This window comes from Artemia franciscana, chromosome 12 (assembly GCF_032884065.1).
Source record: "Artemia franciscana chromosome 12, ASM3288406v1, whole genome shotgun sequence".
NCBI classification, from domain to species: Eukaryota; Metazoa; Arthropoda; class Branchiopoda; order Anostraca; family Artemiidae; genus Artemia; species Artemia franciscana.
The window spans coordinates 22505093-22530096 of record NC_088874.1 but is presented as its reverse complement, the minus strand read 5'-3'; the positions used below and the strand labels follow the sequence as shown (position 1 = coordinate 22530096).

The 25004-nt window shown below is 33.7% G+C and overlaps 2 protein-coding genes across 2 annotated transcripts in view; both read right to left on the bottom strand.

Moving 5' to 3' along the window:
* Window positions 1–14118, bottom strand: part of LOC136033863 (COP9 signalosome complex subunit 1-like) — a 57211-nt gene extending 43093 nt beyond the window's left edge. The window contains exons 1-2 of the mRNA XM_065714832.1: window positions 14076–14118; window positions 2388–2466 (exon numbers count right to left, since the gene is read on the bottom strand). Of these exons, the coding sequence (XP_065570904.1) occupies window positions 2388–2466; window positions 14076–14077 (81 nt within the window). The 5' untranslated portion in view covers window positions 14078–14118. The remainder of the gene's footprint in view (window positions 1–2387; window positions 2467–14075) is intronic.
* A 7258-nt stretch (window positions 14119–21376) lies between these two features.
* The window catches only part of LOC136033861 (SET and MYND domain-containing protein 4-like), a 34842-nt gene continuing 31214 nt past the window's right edge, over window positions 21377–25004 (bottom strand). The window contains exon 8 of the mRNA XM_065714831.1: window positions 21377–21698. Coding sequence (XP_065570903.1) covers window positions 21571–21698 — 128 coding nt within the window. The 3' untranslated portion in view covers window positions 21377–21570. The remainder of the gene's footprint in view (window positions 21699–25004) is intronic.

Here is a 25004-nt window from a genome sequence, read left to right as displayed (position 1 = left end):
AAGTCTACTATAGTTCAGTTAAAGATCCCAGCAATCAAAATAAATACCTGCAAATTTCCAGCAGAGGATTACCTTTTAAGCTAATTAAATAAAAAAAAAACTAGTTTTTTTTACTGAAAGTAAGAAGCGACATTAAAACTTAAAACGAACAAATATTACTCCGTATATGAAATGGGTTTTCCCCTCCTCAACGCCTCGCTCTTTACACTAAAGTTTTTAATTGTTTTAAAAATTAGAATTGTGGCAAAGAGTCAAACTTTAGCGTAAAGAGCGAGGGATTGCGAAGGGGAAAACCCATTTCATATACGGAGTAATTTTTGTTCGTTTTATGTTTTAATGTCGCTCCTTACTTTCAGTTAAAAAAACTAGCTTTTTTATTTAATTTCTGAACGTTTTTGAATTAATGCATGTTTGATTTTGGCTCTCCGCACATAAATTATTAAAATGAAATTTACATATTAATTCTTTTTTCGGCTAAATGGCTTTCTCTTAATTTTGATTAGACGATTTTGAGAAATAAGGGGTGGGAAAGGAGGCGTAGTTGCCCTCCAATTTTTCGGTTATTTAAAAAGGCAACTAGAACTTTTAATTTTTAACGAACGTTTTTATTAGTAAAAAATATACGTAACTAAAGAATTAACTTACGCAACAAACTTTTATATTCTTATATTTTTATTACGTATATGAAGGGGTTTGTCCCCTCGTTAATACCTCGCTCTTTTTACTAAATCTTAAGTTTTGTCCCAATTCTTTAAGAATGACCCCTGAATCAGAAAGGCCGTAGAATAAGTAGATGAAATTACTAAAAAATACTTTAGCATAAAGAGCAATGTATTCATCTCCTCCTAAATACCTCGCTCTTTATGCTAAAGTATTTTTAGAACCCCTCATATGCTTAATAATCTCTGTTCGTTTTAAGTTTTAATGCTACTCCTTACTTTCAATTGAAAAAACTTTTTCATGTTTATTTTTTCATTGTTTTTTTTATAGTAATGCTAGAAAATCCTGCGCCCTTTTCATTGAGTTTCTCTTCCCCCATGACATATTCAACCAAGGAACGATCCTCCCACATAGCCTCCTCCCCCCAACCCAACCCCCCAAACCAAAAGAATCCCCCTGAAAACGTCTGTACACTTCCCAATAACCATTACTGTATGTAAACACTGTTCAAAGTTTGTAACTTGCAGCCCCTCCCCCAGGGACTGTGGGGGATAGTCATCCCCAAAGACAAAGTTATTATGGTTTTCGACTATGCGGAACAAAACGGCTATCTCAAAATTTTGATCGGTTGACTTTGGGAAAAAAATTAACATGGGAGGGGGCCTATGTTCCCTCCAATTTTTTTGTCACTTAAAAAGGGCATTAGAACTTTTCATTTCCATTAGAATGAGCCCTCTTGCGACATTCTAGGACCACTTGGTCAACACAATGACCCCTGGGAAAAAAAAAACAAAAAAAAAACAAACAGACAAACAAATAAACACGCACCTGTGATCTGTCTTCTGGCAAAAAATACGAAATTCCACATTTTTATAGATAGGAGCTTGAATTTTTGCTATAGGGTTCTCTGATACGCTGAATATGATGGTGTGATTTTCGTTAAGATTCTATGACTTTTAGGGGGTGTTTCCCCCTATTTTCCAAAATAAGGTTAATTTTCTCAGGCTCTTAACTTTTGATGACAAAGACTAAATTTGATGAAACTTATATATTTAAAATCAGCATGAAAATCCAATTCTTTTGATGTATCTTTTAGCATCAAAATTCCGATTTTTAGAGTTTCGTTTACTATTGAGCCGGGTCGCTCCTTACTACAATTCGTTACCATGAACTGTTTGAAAAAAAAGTATGATAATAATTATTTAACCCATTATTTAGAGGTTGATTCAAGTAGGGAGTCCTCGTTACTTTATTTTAAATACATTTGAAATCTTTAAAGGCAATATGTTATTGATTGGAAGATCAATAATTATTTGTAAATGGCATAAGACTGGTGAGAACAATGAAAGGGGCTTTGCTCTGATTTGCACTCTTTTTTGGCGTCGGCAGTTGAAAACCCTGACTATCAGTAGCTGCAACACAAATATGCAAAACAACCTCTTGAATTTTTTTTTTTACCTTTTTGGCAAGTTTCTCCAACTTTCTACTTGAGGTAAAAATATTCAATCATCACCAAACATATTGTAGCTGTGTAAACCTAGGACACATCCCACGTTATGTTTCGAAAACAAACACAACGATGGTAAAGCCAAGAAATCGCTGGTTTTGTTAAAATTTGTCCTTACGAAGGCTTTAATATGACTGTAGCTTCAGATTCCAACAACAGTCTAAGCAAAATAAAACACCGCAGAAAAAAAAATGAAATTTAAGTTATAAAAAAAACTCACCATTCCCTGGCCAATATCAAACAGTGCTTGCCTCACATCTGAGTGTTTGAAATTCTTCTTAAATGGTACTTTCATAGCCCTTAAAAAAAAATTATGCAAGAAACGGAAAAAAATCTTCTGCACTTCAGCCGTGGGATTTAAACATCAATGTTGATTGAGGAATATACATTTACTGAACAATCTTAAAAATAAATCAACCTCTAGGTGCATACAAGGTTAAAAAACTGATATTCTTCTAATTTCTTTAAAGACATCCCAATACATTTCCCCCCCCCCCATAGATCGTATGAAACAGGTATACACTGAAGATATATGGATATTGTACTCGTGTGATATTTTATCTTTTAATGAAGAATGTTATTTGACATTTTTCTGTCAATAGTAGGATTCTTTTCTTGATTCTAATTACCTTAAATCACACGATAAGAGCAAGTTAAGGATTTCAATCCGTTACACTCCATGGTAACATCTATAAGAATGATTTTGTCGTCCAGTTGTTGATTACTTCCTGGTTGAGGATTCAGCTACCTCACAGTTTAACAGGAGCTCTTGACGTAGCTACTCCTGGTCAATTTTGCACTTAAATGAGCGAGTTGATTCAGCAGATACCATGTCTTCTGAAAGTTGGTTCTATTGGTTGGCAAACCTCTGGCTCAAGAAGTGGCCTCTTTCTCAAGATGAACAATGTTGGCATAAATTTACGAGCAAGAATTGCATCTCTTCGTTTTCTTCTATATGTAAGCATGGGAAGTTTAAAATGAGGGGAGCTGCCCCTCCTCAGTCCCCTACTTTTAGCACAAAATTTTAAGATTTTGTTCCCATTCTTCAAGGCGAACTGTTCAAAAACATGGGCAACTAGAAAACAGTAAGATATATTTTTGAAATGCAATGAAACTTTACTGTAAATAGTGTGAGATTGAGAAAAGGCAGTCCTCTTCATATATGGAATATCCCTGATTGTCTTAAGTTTTAATGTTAAACTCTTTAGTCTCATTTGATTTTTTTCTTTCTATTGGATTTCTGTTGTTCTTAATCAAATATCCTATTATCCTAAACAAAGACAGCTACCACTGCCATGGATTCAAGTCTTTACGCTAAAGCTTTAGTTTTCTCAAAGCTTTGAGAAAGAAAGCACGTTTACTATATTTTCTTTTCAAAATAAAGTAAAATGTTCCAAAGTAAACTATCATCTTGACAATCACAGATGAGCTTTCACTCCCTCAGCACTCCTACTGCACACTTCGTCCTATATTTATCCATATATACAGTTTTCTTAGTGAAAGAAGACCATTGGTTAAATCTATAATCCTGATTATCAAAATATACATTATTATTGATGATTATTAGAATATATATTCAACATCAGAAGCACCCCTTATAGACAGTTCGAAAATATGGGCCCCAAACAAATTTTGAAGCCCTAACTATCTCCTCCCCCATATGAGAATCCATTATAACCATTAGTTTAATTGGATAAATGGTCAATCGTAATGGTTCATTTTTTATGGATTGCCTTTGTGTTAAGAGACAAATAGTATACTACATGCCAGTGTAGCCTCTGAGACTGGAAGTCTATGTGAATACCCTTCCAATAATTCTTAGAATTTTTTGCTTGATACCATTTTAGCCTTGTTTGTAGCAAAATTGTTCCCAGTAATTATTGGTGTATTGGGAAGGATTCATCTTGCATGAGCTGCAAAACCTCTCTCCTCTGTAGGCAAAAAGTTTGAAAGACTGAAAGATTGTCTTAGTAGGATCCCTAGGTATTTATCTACAGTTGGTATCTGTACAGGTATAATTACTTTAAAAGAGATTAAGGATACCTCCCATAATTAGGACAAAATGTTTCAATATGCCTACCTTTCAGGTAAATTTGCATGTTTTGTCTTAGGGAGCAGGGATACTGAGCAAAGAAAACATGTGGTAAGATTGCCTTTTAGTACTTTTTGTTAACACAAAAACCTGTTGAGCTAGATGAATAAAGCCCTTTAGACTGAATTTACAGCCCAAATTATAGAATGGGGAGGTGTTTTGACCTCTTTCATCTACTTCTTCCCTACCTTTGAAAGGTTTAAAAGATTCTGCACATACATCTATTCACCACGAATTTTTTTTCGAATTTGATTAAAAATTCTACTTGTCTCTTGGACTTCCAGCATTGGCAAAGGGGCTCCACCTGATCTGATCTGGCCTCATCTTCTGTCCAGGCCAATTTGAATTCTATGTTCAAAGCTGGGGACCAATTTTATAAAGTTTCGTTCACCTTGCACAGTATTTTCCCCAGTTAATTTAACCTCAATGTACAGGAATGGGGGGAAGTGGACATTAGATAATATTTTGCAAGGCCTCAAGTAGGGCAGATTTAAGAGAAATTTGAGAGGAGAGGGTAGACATTAATCAATTTACCCTCATTCTCTGGATTCTTTTGAACCAAGCTGGTGATATGGATGTTCTAATAAGATATTTCACCCCTAACTGCATAATTTTTTTCTGCATAACATTAAATAAGAATTGCATGGAAATTTCAGTAAAATTTCCATTACATTGGAATTACCATTTTCATAATGAAAACCATGGCAATAACAACCCTAAGATTCCTTTTTAATATTTCTGATTCCCCCCTCTCTATTTGAATTTTGTTGTAAACAGTTTTCTTTTCAAGGGTTTATCATCTCTTTTTTAACATTTTATATATTATATACATTTTGACATTTTACTTGAACATTATGCTTGAATGTAAAAAACACGAGTAACAAACTGCAAGTTAAGACCAACTCTTGCTAATAAAAACTAAGATAAAAATAAAGGTCTTATTGCAATACATGAAGCAGCAAAATCTAGTATTTGTAGTGATTCTAAATATGCAAAATTTATTAGTTTAAAGTTGCTCATCTAAAGCTATTAGCAAATGAAAATTGGTATATGCCTAACTTAGTGAAGGGTGTGCAATCTTAATAGAACTTATAAAATGAAATTCAAAGTTTATGAAAACCCCAAGCCTAGTCAAGTCCCTAAAACCCCAATCAACAAAAATATATAATTTTTTATTTTTCTAGGGAAATATGTTTATGCATGTGTGTATGTTATGGTTCCCTAAAGGTGATTATACTGATCCCTCTGTTTTTCACAAGATAAGAATAGCAAACAAAGATGATTCATTTGGAAGTTGCTACTTACAAATAGAATTCACATATGCAAGTCTTCCACATGCTGAGTCCCAGGGCTCAGTCTCAAAAATTGGCTACATTTTTTTTTTCTCTTAAAATTGGCATATGACATTTTTGACCACTAAAACAATCTAAATAGGTCAGAACTTTAAAGAAGAATTTTTATTTTTCCCAGGGTGGTTGTATTGGACCTATATTGTCACTACAACATCAAGAAGAGGTTCACATTGTCAGCAGTTAAAAGACAATCAACAATAACACAAAGTATTGGGACAAAAAAAAAATACTACAAATAAGTTGCCTAGCCCATGATATCAAGAAGAGGCTCACATTGTCTGAGGTTAGAAGACAAGTGACAATGAGAATCAATACATATGAGACTGCCATATAGCTGTGCCGGGGCCTGGCCTCAAAATTGGCTACATAGCTGTTTTTTTCCTAAAAACTGGCATATTGACATTTCTGGCCATAAATAATCTAAATAGGTCACAACTGTAAGGAAGAGCTTGTATTTTTCTCAGGGTGGTTGTATTGGACCTATGGTAACGCCATAGCATCAAGAGGAGGCTGTGGTTAGGAGACAATCTACAATAAGAATTGGTATATATACATAGACACCTGCCCCAATACATAACATCAATTTTCAAGAAAGGTGACAAGAAAAAAGCTGAGAATTACTGGCCTATAAATTTGATTTCAGCTATAGAAAAAACTCTGAAGCAGATTTATGATAGCTCCATTTAACAACATATTGTTGCCAGACTAACAAAGGCACCAGGTAAAGGTACCAATGATTCAACAGTTTTTGTAAAAAAAAACACACTTTCTACTCAGAAGGCTTAATTTAAAGACTTTTGGTCTGAAAGGAGTTTCAGTATGTAGGAAAAACATCTACAAATTTAACTATTGGATTAGAATTTTTATCAGAAAAGGGTACAAAACTCTGATTTTCTTAAATTTGAGTGGTTTCACCAAAAAATTTGACAGAACAAAAAAGTTACCTGTTTTTGACATAAGTCAGAACCCAATTTAACACATGTCACAATACTTGGGGAATACTTGTTAGTGGATCCTAATGGATTCACCATGCCAATTCTCTTTAGTTTATTTATTCAATTCTCTTCAACTTTTTAAATGTATAAATATATAAAATACTATTTGGACAAGGGAAACAAAAAACTGAAAATATTGCCTCAAGTATAAGGATGAAATTGGATAATCATATGGAGTGTAATTGAATGACCTAGGTCTCTATAGTATAATGTGTGCTATTATAGTGTGATATAGATCTCTTTATAAACGTTATCTGGAATGGGCCACTTTCTCTCAGCTTTAACAGCCCAGCAAAGATTTCTTTGTTGTTCACTGTAAAAGTGTTGTCAACATTTAGCCATTTCAAAGATAATCTACCAATTTAATCCACTTTAAAAAATTTATTTTTGACTATCCTTGTCTGGAAAGTCCAGAATTCTTGAAATATGCATGTCCAACTTAAGATTATTAGAAGTTTGTGACACCAAGGAATTTAACATTTTTCTTTATTATTTTTGGTGGGAGAGGAATTGCATGATAATTGGGGAGGGGTTCAGAGAGAATATTTTGTATTTTATAGCTTGGGATCTATTTGAAAAAAAAAAACATTTATAAAATTTACTAAGGGTGTACTTTAAATTTATTCAGTGATAAATGAATTAGGATGTTGTGATTAACAAAGCCAAATGCTTAAAAATATAAACAAAGCATGAGGCCAAGCAACAGTTCCTCAGATGATGGGAAAATCTAGCATCGAGCATCAACTCAGTAAAACTACAATAAAAAAAAACAATTCATGTGAAACATTATTACAAATAATAATCATCAAAATCTCTTGTTGTTGAGAAAGTACCCATTAACTTGACAGCTATGTTTTTGTTAGAAGACCCTTGAATTTTGACACCAATTGTTTCTCATCTGTTTTCAATGATCAGTGAAGCTTCAACACAGTTACCACGTGTTACCAACAGTTTTCAACAGGGCCTGTTGTGTCTGTCAAAACTTTTGACAAGGTTACTACAAAATATTCTCAAAAGAAATGAATCTCATAATAGAAGCAAATGTCTACATTTGAACTTGGCTGAAGGAACATTTTTAGTTGGTCTGGTATTCCACTACATCAGATAAGAATTTTCAATTCTTGGAACATAGTTTTGTCAATATAATATTAGCTACCATTTTAACTTAATTTTATCAAAAAAAGCCAATATGGTTATATTTTAGAGAAGATCAGATGTATCTTGATGCATTGATGCTGACCCCAACTTTTTTTTTGCCAAAAAATACCCAAGTAATGACAGTTTGAACAATTCATAGCTAAAAAATTGTTGGGAGCTCATTTTCTGTTGAAAACAGGAAACTAATTGAATTGGATATTCATTTCTTATCTGGGCATCTTGGATACAGTGTCCACGTTTTACATTATCAAAATATAACAGAGGCTTCAAGAGATGGTGTTCCAAGTCATGAATAAGCAGAGTTATCCTGTTTTGAGTGAAAATTCCAACAGTGGTTCCAAATTGCACTGTTGAATCGTTGGTGCCTTTACCCTAATATATCCACCTCCAGTATGCCATCTGAGACAAAATATTGCAGTCTCATACTCAACTTCTATCCAGCAATGAAGGAAGAAACCCTGTAGGGAAATGAGCATTATCTGTTGTGGATTTTTGCAGAGAATTCTTCTCTGAATTGTGTCATATAGTTTTTGATTTTACTGTTAGGTGCAACTTTAATTTCACATTCACTATCAAATTCAGTTTAAAGCCCTTAAGTGAAATATAATTCTAACAATTCCATTGTATTGTTAGAGTGCTTGGATAGAGTGGTTTTCAAAAGTAAGGAATTCAGCAAACCTGTTTTAACAAAGAAATATATTATTTAACAGTATATATAAGACCATCAAGGGAGGGGGAGGCCAAGTGTATGGTCTCAGTGAAAACTACTATATTGAAAAGGAGCATGAACTAGGGAGTATAATAGTAGGCTACTACTGGTAAAATGGCAAAATAACATCTCACCAGAAGGAGAAATGCTAGAAAAAAAAGAAAGGCATTTTTGGCAATTCACCCCTCTCTCTGATGGATCTCATATATAGCCCTAAGCTTTATGCAAAACTAACATAAAAAACAGTACTTATATACTGTGCCTTTTCAGCATTACAGTCATTACCCTGACAATGCACCCCAGCCCTCCCTCTGATGGACACATATTGCTCTAACAATATATTAAATAAAAAAACAAGTTTTATTTTAAATGAAAGTAAGGAGCAACATTAAAACTTAAAACGAACAGAAATTACTCTGTATATGAAAGGGGCTTTTCCTCCTCAACGCCCTGCTCTTTACACTAAAGTTTGACTCTTTCTCTTAACTCTACTTTTTAAAACAGTAAGAAACTTTAGCATAAAGAGCAGGGCGTTGAGGAGTAAAAGCCCCTTTCATATATGGAGTAGCTTCTGTTTTGTTTTAAGTTTTAATGTTGCTCCTTACTTTCATTTAAAAAAAACTTGTTTTTTTTATTTAATTTCTGGACGTTTTTGAATTAATGCATGTTTTGATCTTGGCTCTCCACACATAAATAATTAAAACAAAATTTGCATATTGATTAACTGCAATTAATCAGAAGATTTTGAGAAAAAAGGAGTGAGGGAGGAGGCCTAGTTCCCCTCCAATTTTTTGATTACTTAAAAAGGCAACTAGAACTTTTAATTTTTTACAAACGTTTTCATTGGTAAAAATTATACATAACTTACAAATTAACTTACGTAACAAACTTTTATATTTGTATGTTTTTATTGCGTATATGAGGGGGTTCAACCCTCATTGATACCTTGCTCTTTACACTAAAGCTTAAATGTCCTAATTCTTTAAGAATGACCTCTGAATCACAAAGGCCATAGAATAAATAGTTGAAATTACTAACAATGCTTTAGTGTAAAGAGTGAGGTATAATGAGGAGGTAAACCCCTCATATGCATAATAATTTTTGTTCATTTTAAGTGTTAATGCTGCTCCTTACTTTCAGTAGAAAAAACTTTACATAATTCATTTTTTCATTGTTTTTTTTCAAATAATGCTAGAAAATCCTGTGCCCCCTTCATCAATATTCTTTTCTCCCATGAGAAGTTCCTCCATGGAAATATCCTCCCATGTAACCCCCCCCCCCTCAACCAAAAAATCCCCCTGAAAACGTCTGTACACTTCCCAGTAACCATTACTATATGTAAACACAGGTCAAAGTTTGTAACCTGCAGCCCCTCCCATCGTGACTGCAGGGGAGTAAGTTGTCCCTAAAGACATAGTTATTAGGCTTTTCAACTATGGTGAATAAAATGGCTATTTCAGAATTTTCATCCTCTGACTTTTGGAAAAAAATGAGCGTGGGAGGGGACCTTGGTGCCCTCCAATTTTTTTGGTCACTTAAAAAGAGCACTAGAACTTTTAATTTCCATTAGAATGAGCCCTCTCGCAACATTCTAGGACCACTCAGTTGATACAATCACCCCTGGCAAAAAAACAAACAAAAAAACAAATAAACATGCATCCATGATCTGTCTTCTGGCAAAAAATGCAAAATTCTCCTTTTTGTAGATAGGCGCTTGAAACTTCTACAATAAGGTTCTCTGATGGTGTGATTTTAGTTAAGATTGTATGACTTTTAGGGGGTATTTCCCCTTATTTTCTAAAACGAGGCAAATTTTCTCAGGCTTGTAACTTTTGATGGGTATTACTGATCTTGATGAAACTTATATATTTAAAATCAGCATTAAAATGCAATTCTTTTGATGTAACTAGTGGTATCAAAATTCCATTTTTTAGAGTTTTGGTTACTATTGAGCCAGGTTGCTCCTTACTACAGTTTGTTACCATGAACTGTTTGATTTGCTGTTGCTCTTTGTATTGATTGGTTTATTTTAAAACCAGTTACTCTGTGCAGACTCAAGATCTCTAGTATAACCAAAGTGATTGTGCTGAATATTGGATAATAAAAAACTATCTGAAATGACTTAAAAATGAAAGTATAACAGAAGGAAACATTAATACTCCAATTAATACAAATATGCTGGAGGCTAAAGGCTATTATAAAGTAAGAAATTCATTGCTCTAGTCTGTTTTTTTATGTTGATTGCCTAGGCTATATATCCTAAGCCTGTAAATAGAACCATCAGGGGAGTAAGGGTGAGTTGTCACAAATTTTAGCCATAAACAAGAACAAACAATTACAAATCTAAAATCGCCTTTCTTTTTGTTCCAACATGTCTCCTTCAGGAGAGCTTCTATTCTGTAACTTTATCATACTACTTTTTTGTCAAGTAGGCTAGTAACTAGAATTAGGTGTCACTTCAGGGTATATTTAAGGCATTTAAATTAGATTTGCCAACTAAATGATTATTACATCAAAAAAAGGCATCAAACAGTGTTCACCATATCCTTCTGTAAGTAATGGAATCATGTCCAAGATTAACAACTGTTTCCTTCATAGAGGTAGTGTTTCTGTACAATTGAGAGGTAAAGCTGAATATTGGATGAGAAAGAACTATCTTAAATGACTTAAAAATGTGAGCATACCAAAAGCAAACATAGTAATCTGATTAATACAAGTATACTGTAGGCTAAAGGCAATTATAAAGTAAGAAATTCATTGCTCTAGTCTCTTTTTTAGGTTGATTTCCAAAGCTATACACCCTAAGGCTGTAAATGAGGACAATCAGAGGAGTAAAGGTGAGTTGTCACAACTTTTAGCAATTAATAAGAGCATATATTACCAATCTAAAATTGTCTCTCTTTTTGTTCTAGCATGTCTCCTACACAAGAGCTGCTATTCTGTAACTTTATCATAGTCTACTACTTTTTTGTCAAGTAGGCTAGTAACAAAAATTAATTGTCACTTTTGGGTATAATTAAGGGTTTTAAACTGGATTTGTCAACTAAATGATTATTACATTAGGAAAGGGCATAAAAAGACATCAAGCACTGTTCACCATGTTCTTATGTAAGTAATGGAATCATGTCCAAGATTAATAATTGTTTCCTTCATAGGGGTAGTGTTTCTGTACTGTTATGGTAGCCCTCACTACCATAACACTCTTGGAAGACAATAAAGAGTCAGCTTAGAGAATGATGCAGCTTGTCATACCCAATCATCTTGCACAATCAATCTCAAGTTGCTGATATGTGGGGGTGCCAACTCTAAATTGCTGGAGAATGGTTCTTGAACCATGCCTACCATGTGATAACCATTACCAACTGGGCTAAAATTTGCATCTCTCCAGCACTCTCTAGTCCTGATGGTTTATTGCTTGACCTTAACACAGCAACTGGATCTATCACCACCATCAACTATGGAGCATCATAGTCCTTGCAACTAATTTGCTCTGAGGTGCAAATTAAGCTAATTACCAAATTCTAGATGTACCCTAAACTTTGGAAATGTGTTTCCAAACCTAGAACCAAAGAAAAATAGAGGCAAATCAAAATATGTGAATAATAAATTTTTTCTAGCTGGTAAATTTGTAGTTGACAGCAAAATTTAGCTAGGATGAGAGTAAATACATTGCTTGATACTATTCAATAATTGCTTCAGGGCAAATTACAGTTTGAACCCTAAAGGGCTCAAAACAGCCCATAGGAACAAAAAATTCAAAATGTGCTTCTAAATGAAACTGTCTAGTGAGAAAAAAATCCCACTTGTAGCTGATTCAAGACTGGTAATTTTTATTTTCCTTAGTCTTACTTATTTTGAAAACAAACTTACAGAAATTTTTAAAAAGAGCCTGAAATTTGTCAAAAAAGACACAGAGAAAAGCTGACATCATTTTTGATGGTTTTTGGCTCCCTTAAAAAATTTCTGCAAATTAGTTATTATATTAACATTTTTACTGTTAACACTACTACTTGTTCTGTTCCTGCCAAAATTTAGGACATACTTCCTGCATCTTGGGAAGAGCATAGGCACCTTGGGCATTTATTGAACTTGAGGTTAAAGGATTTTTAATTTTTCATCTGTGTTACTACCCACAATCCTTTATTTCTGGCCACTTAAAATTTAAGCTATTATGGGACTCCATAGAAGGCACAATTAAGCAACCTATAGTAATAAAGTAATAATTAGGCCTACCATTTGTTTATCAGCTATATAAAGCAATTTTTTTGCTAGCCAGCTTTTGTAGAAACATTTTTTAAACTTTCAGTTTTTAAAGACTGTTTTGAGACCTTTCAAGCCTTCAAAATGCAGTTTTCCTCATTAGAGATTAGTCTATTGAATTACACAAGAGCATAATAAAGGCTCCAGGTGATGTATTTACTTTTATCCTTGCTAAATTATGCTGTCAACTACAAATTTATTGATATTGTAAAATTCTAGTTTAGTGACTTCTTGCTATCTTGGAAAGGGGTTAGGTTAGGAAAATGAAACTTTCAGAGATGGGTCTAAAGGCTAAAGTATATCCCAGGAAGGTATTTCAAAGTACCCATCTCTACTCTTTCTCTCTTGAGAGGCCCTGCAATTTGCCTACATGACAGGTCTATTATGTATGGAAACTTTGACAAAACAACATTTTACCATAATTTTAAGTTACAAGCTCTTTTTTCTCTGCTTTTAGTTCTGAAAATGCAATTCCTGGTTATTTGAGTTGAATTCTGAACCTTATCAATGTTTTTTTTTCAAAATTTAGGAATTGTATTTGCATATCTTTAAAACCTTACAAATTGGGTTTGGGCAAAGTTGTGAAGCTGAAAACAATTTTGTTGTACTTCATTCAAGCAGAAGATCTATTAGGGTAAGACAACCAGTACTGGGACACTTTGATCACTCTGACTATTCTGGGACATAATCTTTGGTTGGATTGCAACATGTCCAATACTGGGACAAAAGACAACAGGTCTTTTGGAAGCAACCCAGAAAAATGTATAGATTAGGTGTCCAAGATTAAACTCTTTTGTACCAGTATTGGAAATGTTGTAATCCAATCAAAGATTCTGTCCCAGAATAGGCAGAGTGATCAGTGTCCCAGTACTGGTTGTCTTACCCTATGCAAGGTTTCACTTTTATAACACACATATTTTAAAGGTCATCAAAGGTCAGGACCCTCTAGAGGGAGAGGGAGTGGAGCTAGCTACTTCAAAATACTTTCCTGGGATATAATTTAGCCTGTAGACCCATCCCTAAAAGTTTCATTTTCCTAACCAAACCCCTTTCCAAAATAGCAAGAAGTCACTAAACTAGAATTTTACCATTTTTCTCCCCTGGTTCAACTATGCTACTCTCCCAAATATCAAACAGCCTCTTATTTGTAACTTTACTTAACAATAATAGCCTAGCCTACACCAATGTCCAAGACCTTCTATAATAGACCATTTTGTCCTTTGCTCAGCGCAGTTTTACTGCTACTGTATTGTTTATAATCTTGAATTTTTCTCAATAAACACATTTTTATTCTATATTAAGGATAGACTGGCAATGTAAATACTTCTAAGTGTTTTCATACATTTTCAAATTAGATGCCGACTCTCTATTTCTTCCAGAATAGTGCGAAGTCAAGAAAAAAAACTAAAGGGAAAAGGAAGGCTCAGACGGCGTTCGTAAAGTTCGTAAAGTCGTTCGAAAAGTTCATAAGGTTGCTTCGTTAACCTTCCGTAATCCTTTACATGAGCAAGCATTAAAGTTAAAGTTTAGTTAAATTTTTTCGTAATGTTCATAAGGTTGAACAAAAGGAAAATAGTTCCAGAGCAAAACTTTTAAACAGATTTGGAAATGTGGAATCAGGAAACTGAAGATATGCTGGTTTCTCTAGTCCGAGAAAAGTCTGTCATACACCAGTCTTCTTAAGGAAAACAGAAAGACAGGACATGTATTGAAAACATATTCAGAGAGATTAGCACTGTTATGTACCATCAGTTTGGTCACGAGTTTACAAAACTGAAAAACCAGGGAATCTTGATATGCTTGATCCTGAAAACAAAATATGTAACAAGCCCTTATGCCTCATTAAACTATACTCACACCCCAAGCTCCTTATTTCTTCAAGACTTTTTCTCCAAAATATGAAATGCTTCAGAAATTTGAATAGTTTGCTGCTCAAAACGCACTTAAAGTACAAGGCTCATATGAGCCGTGAACCTTACGTAAATACACTTTGCGACCTAACAACTAAAAAAGCATTTCTAACTACATTTCTGAAGAAAGACTCACCCAAAACAAAGTTGTCAAAGAAAGTAAAGAGTAATATAAAACCATAAATAGGGATAAAGCAAAATTCAATTACAAATACCTAGTAAAATAAAGAGAATTTTTTATGAATTAGCTTGTGAAATCTAAAACGAATAAAATTATCCTGCACAAGAGTTGTGCTATCTCTTCTTCAAACCTGTTTATAGGTATGATGATGATTAGGTTTTCATTTATGCTTGAATGAGCAAGCTGCAATGGCTACAAAATATTTTGTTTATCTTAATTTGAAGATCACAATATAATCGGCTGTAAATAAATTAAAAAAGACATTTTTTTAAAAAATATACATTTGTGACTTTTTGTTTAGTTTTAGTATAAGGTCACTTTTATGTCAATATTCTTTGATTTTATTTCTTTCAGCAGTATTCACAATCATCATTGGTATTTACTGGAAAAGAAACTTTGAAAGAAACCTAAATTTAGAAGCAATATGTTTAGTAGGTCCCCATGCTGTGCAGATGTATCGGCAGAGCACTACAGAAGAAAGACACGCCGGCGTTCAAAAAAATTTTGACGGCGTACCACCGGTACAATGAGCTTGGCGGGGCACCACCGGTTGGTAAATATTTAGCCTTTGGTTTTTTAGTGATTTTTTTTTTGTGTTCTAAGTGGACTAGTGTGCTATATAATTTTTTAAAAGGTTTCTAACCAGAAAATGGTAACAAACATTGCAGATAGAATAGGCAATGGCGGGGGAGCGTAAATTTAACCAGATATCTTGCAAAATTTTCTTTAGTTTATTCATTCTCTCACCTGTAATCCGTTGTGATCCTCATTGTCGCAAGTCTTCTAACCGTATATTTCTTTGTACTTCATTTTCGTTTTTGGTTCATTGTGCTTTCTACTGTCACTTGTCTTCCAATTGCATGTTTTTTTATTCTTTTTTCAGTTGATTTTTTGGTGGTCCTCATTTTCGTATATTCTAACTGTATATTTCTTTTTTCTTTCTTTTCGTTTATCATTACTTCAGAAAATTTTTTCAATGCTCTTCGCAGGTTGTCGATTTCCCGCGATTTTGAGTTTACACTATTCGTGTCGTCCTATTGGTCTTGTTACGTTTGATGGTTCATATTGTTGGACAATAGCTAATTTTTATTCTAACAACTTATCAGTTTCAATAATTGTAAGTTTACTTTTTTGGGTCATCCTCAGCGGATATTAATTTATACTTACGGAACTGTTTGGATCACCCTTCATAAAAAGTTATATAAAATATTCGAGACGTTAACGAGCTGTATTAAATGTAAAATAAAATATTATGAAGTGATTTTTAATATTATGTCACTTGTGACTATAGCCTGCATGCAACTCATTATATAAAATTGGAATTGTCACTTCTGTTGGATCATGGAATAATTAACTAAAACTATTTTTTAACATTTTCTATTATTTTAATATCAACACTAAGAAAATACATTTAAATATTCATTATATTATAAAAGGAATGTCGAAAGCAATTTTGAAAGTAATATATTTTGAAGGTAAAATTGAAAACTGTAACGGTTTAAAAATAGAACTGTGTGGCGCTCTACAACTAATAGAGGGGCTTGATGGTCGCTTTGAATCAATACGAACATAGCGATACCGTTCAAACAAAAAAAAGCATATAGAATACTGAGGATAGCAGCTTCTATACCATAAAAATTCGTACCTACTGTGTCAAAAGCTCTAATCAAACAGTTCGTGGTAACGAACTGTAGTAACGAGCGACCCGGTTCAATAGTAACCAAAACTCTAAAAAACGGAATTTTGATACCAATAGCTACATCAAAAGAATCGCATTTTAGTACTGATTTTAAATACATATATATTTCATCAAGTTTAGTCTTACCCATCAAAAGTTACGAACCTGAGAAAATTTGCCTTATTTTAGTAAATAGGGGGTAACACCCTCTAAATGTCATAGAATCGTAACGAAAATCACACCATCAGATTCAGCGTATCAGAGAACCCAATTGTAGAAGTTTCAAGCTCCTATCTATAAAAATCTGGAAATTTGTATTTTTCGGCAGAAGGCAGATCACGGATGCGTGTTTATTTGTTTGTTTGTTTTTTTCCCAGGGGTGATCGTATCGACCCAGTGGTCCTAGAATCTTGCGAAAGGGCTCATTCTAACGGAAATGAAAAGTTCTAGTGCCCTTTTTAAGTGACCAAAAAAGTTGGAGGGCACCTAGGCCCCCTTCCGCGCTAATTATTTTCCCAAAGTCAACGGATCAAAATTCTGAGATAGCCATTTTATTCAGCGTTGTTAAAAAACGTTATAACTATGTCTTTGGGGATGACTTACTCGCCCACAGTCCCCGTGGGAGGGGCTAAAATTTACAAACTTTGACTGGTGCTTACACATAGTAATTGTTATTGGGAAGTGTACAGACGTTTTCAGGGGGATTTTTGGCTGGGGGAGGGGTTGAGAAGAGGGGGATATGTTGGGGGAAGAGAATTTCCATGAAGGGAGCGTAGGATTTGTATTGTAGGATCGTAAAAAAAACAATGAAAAAATAGATATGAAAAAGTTTTTTCAACTGGAAGTAGGGAGCAGCATTAAAACTTAAAACGAACAGAAATTATTACGCATATGAGGGGCTCACCTCCTCCTAATACCTCAGTATTTACGCTAAAGTATTTATTAGTAATTTCAACTATTTATTCTACGGCTTTTGTGATTCAGGGGTCATTGTTAATGAATTGGGGCAAAATTTAAGCTTTAGTGTAAAGAGCGAGGTACGGACGAGGGGGTGAACCCCCTCATATATGTAATAAAAACATGAGAATACAGAAGTTCGTTACGTAAGCTAATTTATAAGTTACGTATATCTTTTACTAATTAAAACATTCGTAAAAAATTAAAAGTTCTAGTTGCCTTTTTAAGTAACCAAAAAATCGGAGGGCAACCAGGCTTCCTCCCGGGCTCTTTTTTCTCAAAATCATTCGATCAAAACTATGAGAAAGCCAATTAGCCAAAAAAATATGCGAATTTCGTTTTAATTATTCCTCTGCGGTGAGCCAAAATCAAAACATGCATTCATTCAAAAACGTTCAGAAATTAAATAAAAAAACAAGTTTTTAACTGAAAGTAAGGAGCAACATTGAAACTTAAAACGAACAGAAATAACTTTTTATATGAAAGGGGCTGCTTCCTCATCAATGCCCTGCTGTTTACGCTAAAGTTTTTTACTGTTTTAAAAAGTAGAGTTGAGAGAAAGAATGAACTTTAGCGTAAAGAGCGGGGCGTTGATGAGGAAGCAGCCCCTTTCATATACGAAGTAATTTCTGTTCGTTTTAAGTTTTAATGTTGCTCCTTAGTTTCAGTTAAAAAAAACTTGTTTTTTTTATTTAATTACATACAGAAATTTTGCTAGTACCTTTAATCCTTGATACAAAACTTTATTGGGTACAATAGCCAAATAGCCAACAACTTTTTCCGTTAAGTGGGCAAGCCAACATCCAAACTGGGTTGGATTGAACACGTTGCTACACTCTAGATGTTTGTAAAGAAAAGTAAAATAATTTTTTTTTAACAATTAATTCTACATTAAAAACCGGAACCAATCAATAATTTCATAAACTATTAGCCTCGACCCGTGCATGGACAGGCGCTACAAAAGCTACTTAAAACATGTTGAGAAGATACCCTGTTTAGTGTAGATTTGATTAGTTGCAAAAAATGCTGCCTGAACTAATGGCAGAAGAAATTAAAAACCTTCAATAATAACAAAAAGGTTGCCAAAGGCATTCATAGATGACCTGCTGAATTTTACTTCCTAATATATGTATTTTATTGATTGACACCTTAGATTCAACATCCCCAGGGTAATCAAATCAAAAAAACTGCGACCGGTAACACTACGTCCTATCGTTTGATTACATGGCAGCACCCAATGTCGTTTGATTCACCTTGCTATTTAACTACAAATACATTTTATGTTTCATATGGGCTTAGAAAGCTAAAATGTTTGAGTATATCGGAGAAAAATGTCTTAGTCTCACTATATTGGTAGCTTTAATATGCATAATGTTTCTAATTTTACTCTTACCGCTTTCCAGGGACAGAATTTAGGGTATTGTCCCTCCCTCCCACAATGGAAACCCATAGAAGTTTCAAATCAGTCTCCCAAGCGGTTCTTATGATAAGATGGATATCCTCTTTTGCTAACTTAGATACATACAGTACCCTTGTCTGTTCCCTTCTCTAAATTAAATTTTGAGGTTCAAGTGCCTCCTCCCTCACCCAAAAAATTTCTCCCTGAAATTATCAACTTGATTCTTTAAACTGTTCCCAAGATATTGCAGATATACTATTTTGATAACCCTTGCAGTATGTGGTGTGCTTTACTTGATTGTGAGTTAAATATAAGATGATAATCTGGTAATACCTAGGGTGTTTTAACCAAGGATAGATTCAAGGTTCAAAGGGATCTTATGAGTGCAGAATCACTGAGGTTGACGAGAGACAAAACATTTAGCCCTTTTCCCCACCATAAAACCTAAAGTCCTCATTTCCCTCCTATTGCTTCACGACCGAAGCAGCAGGCTTACTAAACAATATGGCAGGCTTAGGCCTATAGCCTGCTGTTACGACTCCGAAACAAGTTATTATTCACTTATAGACAATATATTCAGCTCACTGCTCCTAGAGTCTACGGTCGTCCTCGTCAGTGACACATCAGACCATTTTTCCATTCATTTAACACTAGCACGTTCAGAGGAAGTCGCTGGTTTATTGCTAAACTATACGCTGATTCGGTCGTAAGCAAATACTAATGTTAATATTATAATTGCCCATGAGATAAGCTTTTATTTGGCACCCTGTTAGCTCCAGGAATTGAGTCATGTGTTCCATAAACTGGCGTGATCTTGAGCTGAGACGATATTTTCAATACTTCGAAATCTATCCTAAGATGGAAGTGAAAGTTTTCTGGTAGAGTTCTAAAGGCTTACATGATTAATCACACGATTAAGGCAATAGGTATTGATCTCTTATCTCACGACAAAACTACTATTGGGAAAAAAGGACCGATCTGTGAGATGTTATTGAATGATGAACTCAAGAATACTATTGAAAGCAAATACAATGAAATTGTTAAATGGGTGTCTCAAAATGAAAGCAATGAAGAGAGGATTAGAAAAAAAATGTTGGTCGTATAATAGTTGGTATCACAACCGGGAAGAAATATTATTCAGATTCAAGTGTGCATGAAGTCATTAGTGAGGTTGAAACATATCTTCGATGTCAGGAAAAAAAAATTGACGAAGACAAAAAGAAAAAAGTTCATAGATTTGCTTACGAAATATTAGTATTTTTTTTTCAATTCAAGGAAAGTGTGAAGAGGCGAATTTGGTTTACAAGCACTTCCTTTCGATGAAAAAGGTCATGCAAAGTTTTTGTCTTGATATCACAAGTGGTTTGAACGAAGTGGACTTAATGGCATCAAGACTATAGGGCTATTTTCAAAGACACACTTTTGAAGCTTTTAACAAGGAACTTCAAGAAAGCGTGATTGCCAACTTAAGAAATAAATGCTGGCCTCAACATGCAAAATATATTCAAGGTCACATGGATTTATTTTTAATTGAGGAAGTTGAGCCAAAAGGCATTGCTGAAGTCTTGTGTAAAATAAAAAATCCTAGTCTTTTGAAATGTCTTACGACTTGGTGACTGTTTGGCTTTGAAATTGAAGCACTCTCTAAAGATCTAAAATGGGCTAAGTTCCAAGATCAACTTGAAAGTTGCTTAAGAAAGACGTATCAAGCGGCTCCAAAGGGTGAAAAAACGGGATTGAAGTCTTTTCAGTTTCATCAGCTTTTCAAATCGCTAAAAATATTTAAGAACATATATATTGCTGACGCATTGAAAAAAGAAATGAATACTTTCGGCTGGACAGAATTGGACAAATTGTCTGTTAATTATGGCCAGCGATATATTGATGCCTTGATCAACATAATTGAGTTGTCTTATAGAACCTTGGATAAAAACCATATTATAGACAATGTTTTAATGCAACTTGACGACAATACTCAGTTTGAAGTGGCTTTTTGTACAGCATGTAAAGAACCAATTTCTATTTTCAATTCAATTCGTTTATTAACAAAAAAAAACGAATCACACACTATAAACTAACTACACCCTAAGAGAGCACTGCCCGTAACGGGTGACAGTATTCATTCAATCATCAAGAATAGAAAGATAAGGTAAGAAGAGAAAAGAAGAAGAAGGGAAAAGAAAAGAAAACAAACGTAAATTAATAAAACAAAACATAGAGAACTATTGGTAAGAGAAATTAGGATCTAATTCAATGTTTTCCATTAAGAAGCTTTTAATCTTACTTTTTGAACTCTGTTAGGCTATTAGCATTTCTCAAAGTATTTGGCAAATAATTCCATATTTTCGGTCCGGTAAATTTAATTGAAAAACCAGATGACGTGAGACGTCTCGTTTCTGTAACTAGTTGCGATGCATGCCGAGTATCATGTTGGTGAATTTCATCATTCCTTCAAAAAACTGACATAAACGACTCAGGTGCGGTATTTGTGCTTACTTTATGTAAAGTTTCGGCAATCTTTTTTTCTCGAAGTCGAGCCACATTTAATATCTTAAGTCTTATTAAAAACGCCTTCACACACTGACGAGGCTCAAGAAACCATGTTCTCTTTATAAAAGTCCCTGTTTTCTGGAACTGTCTCACAACGATTCTCATGACACTTTTCATCAGCCAGACGGCCTAGTCGGTATGCGTTATGTCGAAGGCAATAAACTAAGTGCCATCGCTTGTAATACAGCTCCTCTTGATTATAGTTTCAGGCCTGCTGAAAGTCTTGAAGTTGTGACAAACAAAATTAAAAGGAAGGTAGACTTCCATAAAGATTTTCCAAAGAGAACTGACTAAAAAAAAAAGAAGTTATGCATCAACGAGACTTCAAAACTCTTATCAAATGATGGTGGTTTATACTGATTTGATTTTAAATAAAAGTACATAGCTATGATTAATTCTACAAAGGGAGTGGTTTAACCGCAAAACCAGTGTGACAGCTTTTCCTTAGGAGCAATGAGAAACCAAATAAAATTATTTTGAGAATGGGATACGATATATATTCACTCTATTTTCTAAAAAAGATTCCTTTCTGTGCGTGTCCACAACTTTGCTCGATTGTAAAGAGACATTCCTTCAAATAGGGGTGATTTTTCTTTGTCTGTTAAATAGTCGTAATTAAAATTGTTAGCTCTTGTTTTATCTATGGTATAGAAGATTTGCTTGGCTTTCGCCCTTTGGGACTGTTTGTATCATCTCATTTCCCTATGTTCATAAGCCTATATTTTACGGAGATGTTTTCACCTAACCTTTTCTTGGAATCAAATTCTTAGCCTTGCAATAGATGCTGCAGCTGATATTAAAAATTGAGTCCCTTATTTCCAATTACTGATAATCCGATCTCACCACTAAAGGAATAAATCTTTATTAGAGTCAAACAGTTCTTGGTATTGAACTGTAAGTAAAGAACGACTAAGCCCAATAATAACCAAAGTTATAGAAAAAGAGATTTTGATAATAGTCAATGCATCATATATATATATATATATATATATATATATATATATATATATATATATATATATATATATATATATATATATATATATATATATATATATATATATATATATATATATATATATATATATATATATATATATATATATATATATATATATATATATATATATATATATATAAATGAATTTATTTAGTGATTCAACTTACAAAAAGTATTTCACTTTCTATTCTAAAGCTAAACACTATGGACAAAAAGAAAAAGAAAAAAAAATTAGCCTTACGGCATTTCACGACTAACAAAGAAACAAAACTAAACATCTAAAATAAACTACAAAACACATAATTTTGTACATACAATCTAACTAAACAAGAGAAAACAAAAACAAAAAGACAAACTAAATAATACACACTGAATTCCGTTATCAGACATACAAAAATCCACATATTTTTAAATAAGATTATAACCCCAAATCCAAACGTTTAGTTTTTCTTATGTATTCCAGTAAAATATTTCTAACATTCCTAAATTTAAAAATCAAATCAAGATTAAACGGAAAAGGAACATTGATACTATTAAGGTGAAATATTAATTCTAAACGTTCACGAACAAAAATAGGGCACTCAAAAAGAAAATGGGAACAAGTTTCATTTACACCGCAAAGGCACAACTCCTTATCAATTTTGTTTATTCGGTGAAGAAAGAAATTTAGCCTGCAATGACCCGTAATAATCTGCGTTAGATGGTAGGAGGGCTGAACTTTGCAAACAGCTAATAAATCTTCTGTTGAAGCAAAAAAGCGAATTGACCAAGAACTAACTTTATTCTTAAATTCTTCATACCATCGTCCGTAAAGTATATTTTTCAATGCCTTTCTATTAATATGAAAAGTTGAAGTATGGATTTCTCGTACTGTCGAAAGGCCTAAGATATCTACTAATGATTCATCAGTGAAAGTACTATGATTGGATGAGCGTTTAGAAAGGGGAATTCAGGAGAAGTGAAATTTGGCCAGTGACTTGGACGGCCTTTTTTCGCATAGCGCAATGTCGCTAGCTCAGCCGCTCGGAAAGAAATTGGCAATACCCCAGCAATGGCCGTAATTACGTCATTTTGGGCAGAACGGAAAGATTTTGAGATTATTATCATTGAAGTTCTTTGAGCAGACTGTAGCATTTGTAAAATATTTTTCTTTCTAAGAGCTGAAAACCAAACTGATATAGCACTTTACAAAACTGTACTTTCTATAACTGATTTATATAATTTTCTTAAAGCTTGTGGTTTGAGACCCCATGTCATCTTCGCTGCACAAAGGAGTCTCGTCGAATACTGCTTTGCAGCAGTAACTCGGGAAGAGACATGATCAGTCCATAAAAGTTTCCTATCTAAAATAATTCCTAAGTAACGGACTTTTTGTTGTATATTAATTTTTTCTCCTCCAAAAAAAGATTTACAACAGGAGCTTTGTGTTTGTTTGTGAACAATACAGCTTCTGTTTTACGTTGGTCGAAAGTAAGTTTGTTTTCTGCAGCCCACACTTCAAACTTCTGAAATATTTTTTCCGCCAAATTTTCTAAAAACAGAATATTTTTACCCGTTAAAATTACAGTGACATCGTCAGCATATGCCTGAATCGTACAATTTTCACCAAAATCCATTTCTAAAAGGTCATTTATGTTGATTAACCATAAAAAAGGAGACAAAATTGATCCTTGCGGACAAGACTTTTCCAACTTCCGGGATACATCTTTTCCATATGATACCGTCCTATCTGATAAAAAACTTTTCACTAATCTTAACAATTGAATTGGGCATTTCTTATCCTTGAGCTTTTTTAAAATACCTGGATGCCATGCATTGTCGAATGCTCCTTTAATGTCAAAAAAAAGACAAAGTGTGAATTTCTTTTCCTCTTTATTTTTCTCAATAACGCTTACCATATTGTCAACTGCATCTATTGTACTTTTACCCTTGCAAAACCCAAATTGTCTTTTAGAAACCCAACAATTGTCCAAACTAAGTTTATCTAATCTATTCATAATAATCCGTTCAAAAATTTTTCCGATGTTTGACAACAAGCTAATCGGGCGATAAGAACCGGGGTTACCATCATTAGTTTTCCCTTTTTTAAGAATTACTATAATGTTTGCTTGTTTCCAAAGGACAGGAAAATATGATGTCTTTAGGCAACTATTAAAAAGCTTCAACAAAGTAGGTGATAAAACATTAATATTTTTCTTTATAGTAAAATTCATTATACCATCAGGTCCCGGAGCCTTCATGGGTTTGATCGACTTAATAACATCCTGTAAAATTTCCATGGTAATAGGTTCCATTTTATCCTGATTTTCACTAGAGATATTTTCTGTTTCATTTCTTATCAACTTTTGAGCAACACTGTCATTAGAATTATCATCTGACGAAAACCATTTACCTAGAAGTTGTTCTCCAGCCTCTTTAGGTGAATCTGTCATCGACCCATCTTGTTTTAAAATATGAACTGGGAGAGTCGCAGAGCCTTTTAACTTGCAAATTTTATTTATAGTGTTCCAAGGGTCCAAACTAGCTTTTTCTTCGCAGAACTTTTTCCAATCTTCCTTTTTCGCTGCCAAAATTTTCGTTTTATAATCTAGATGTG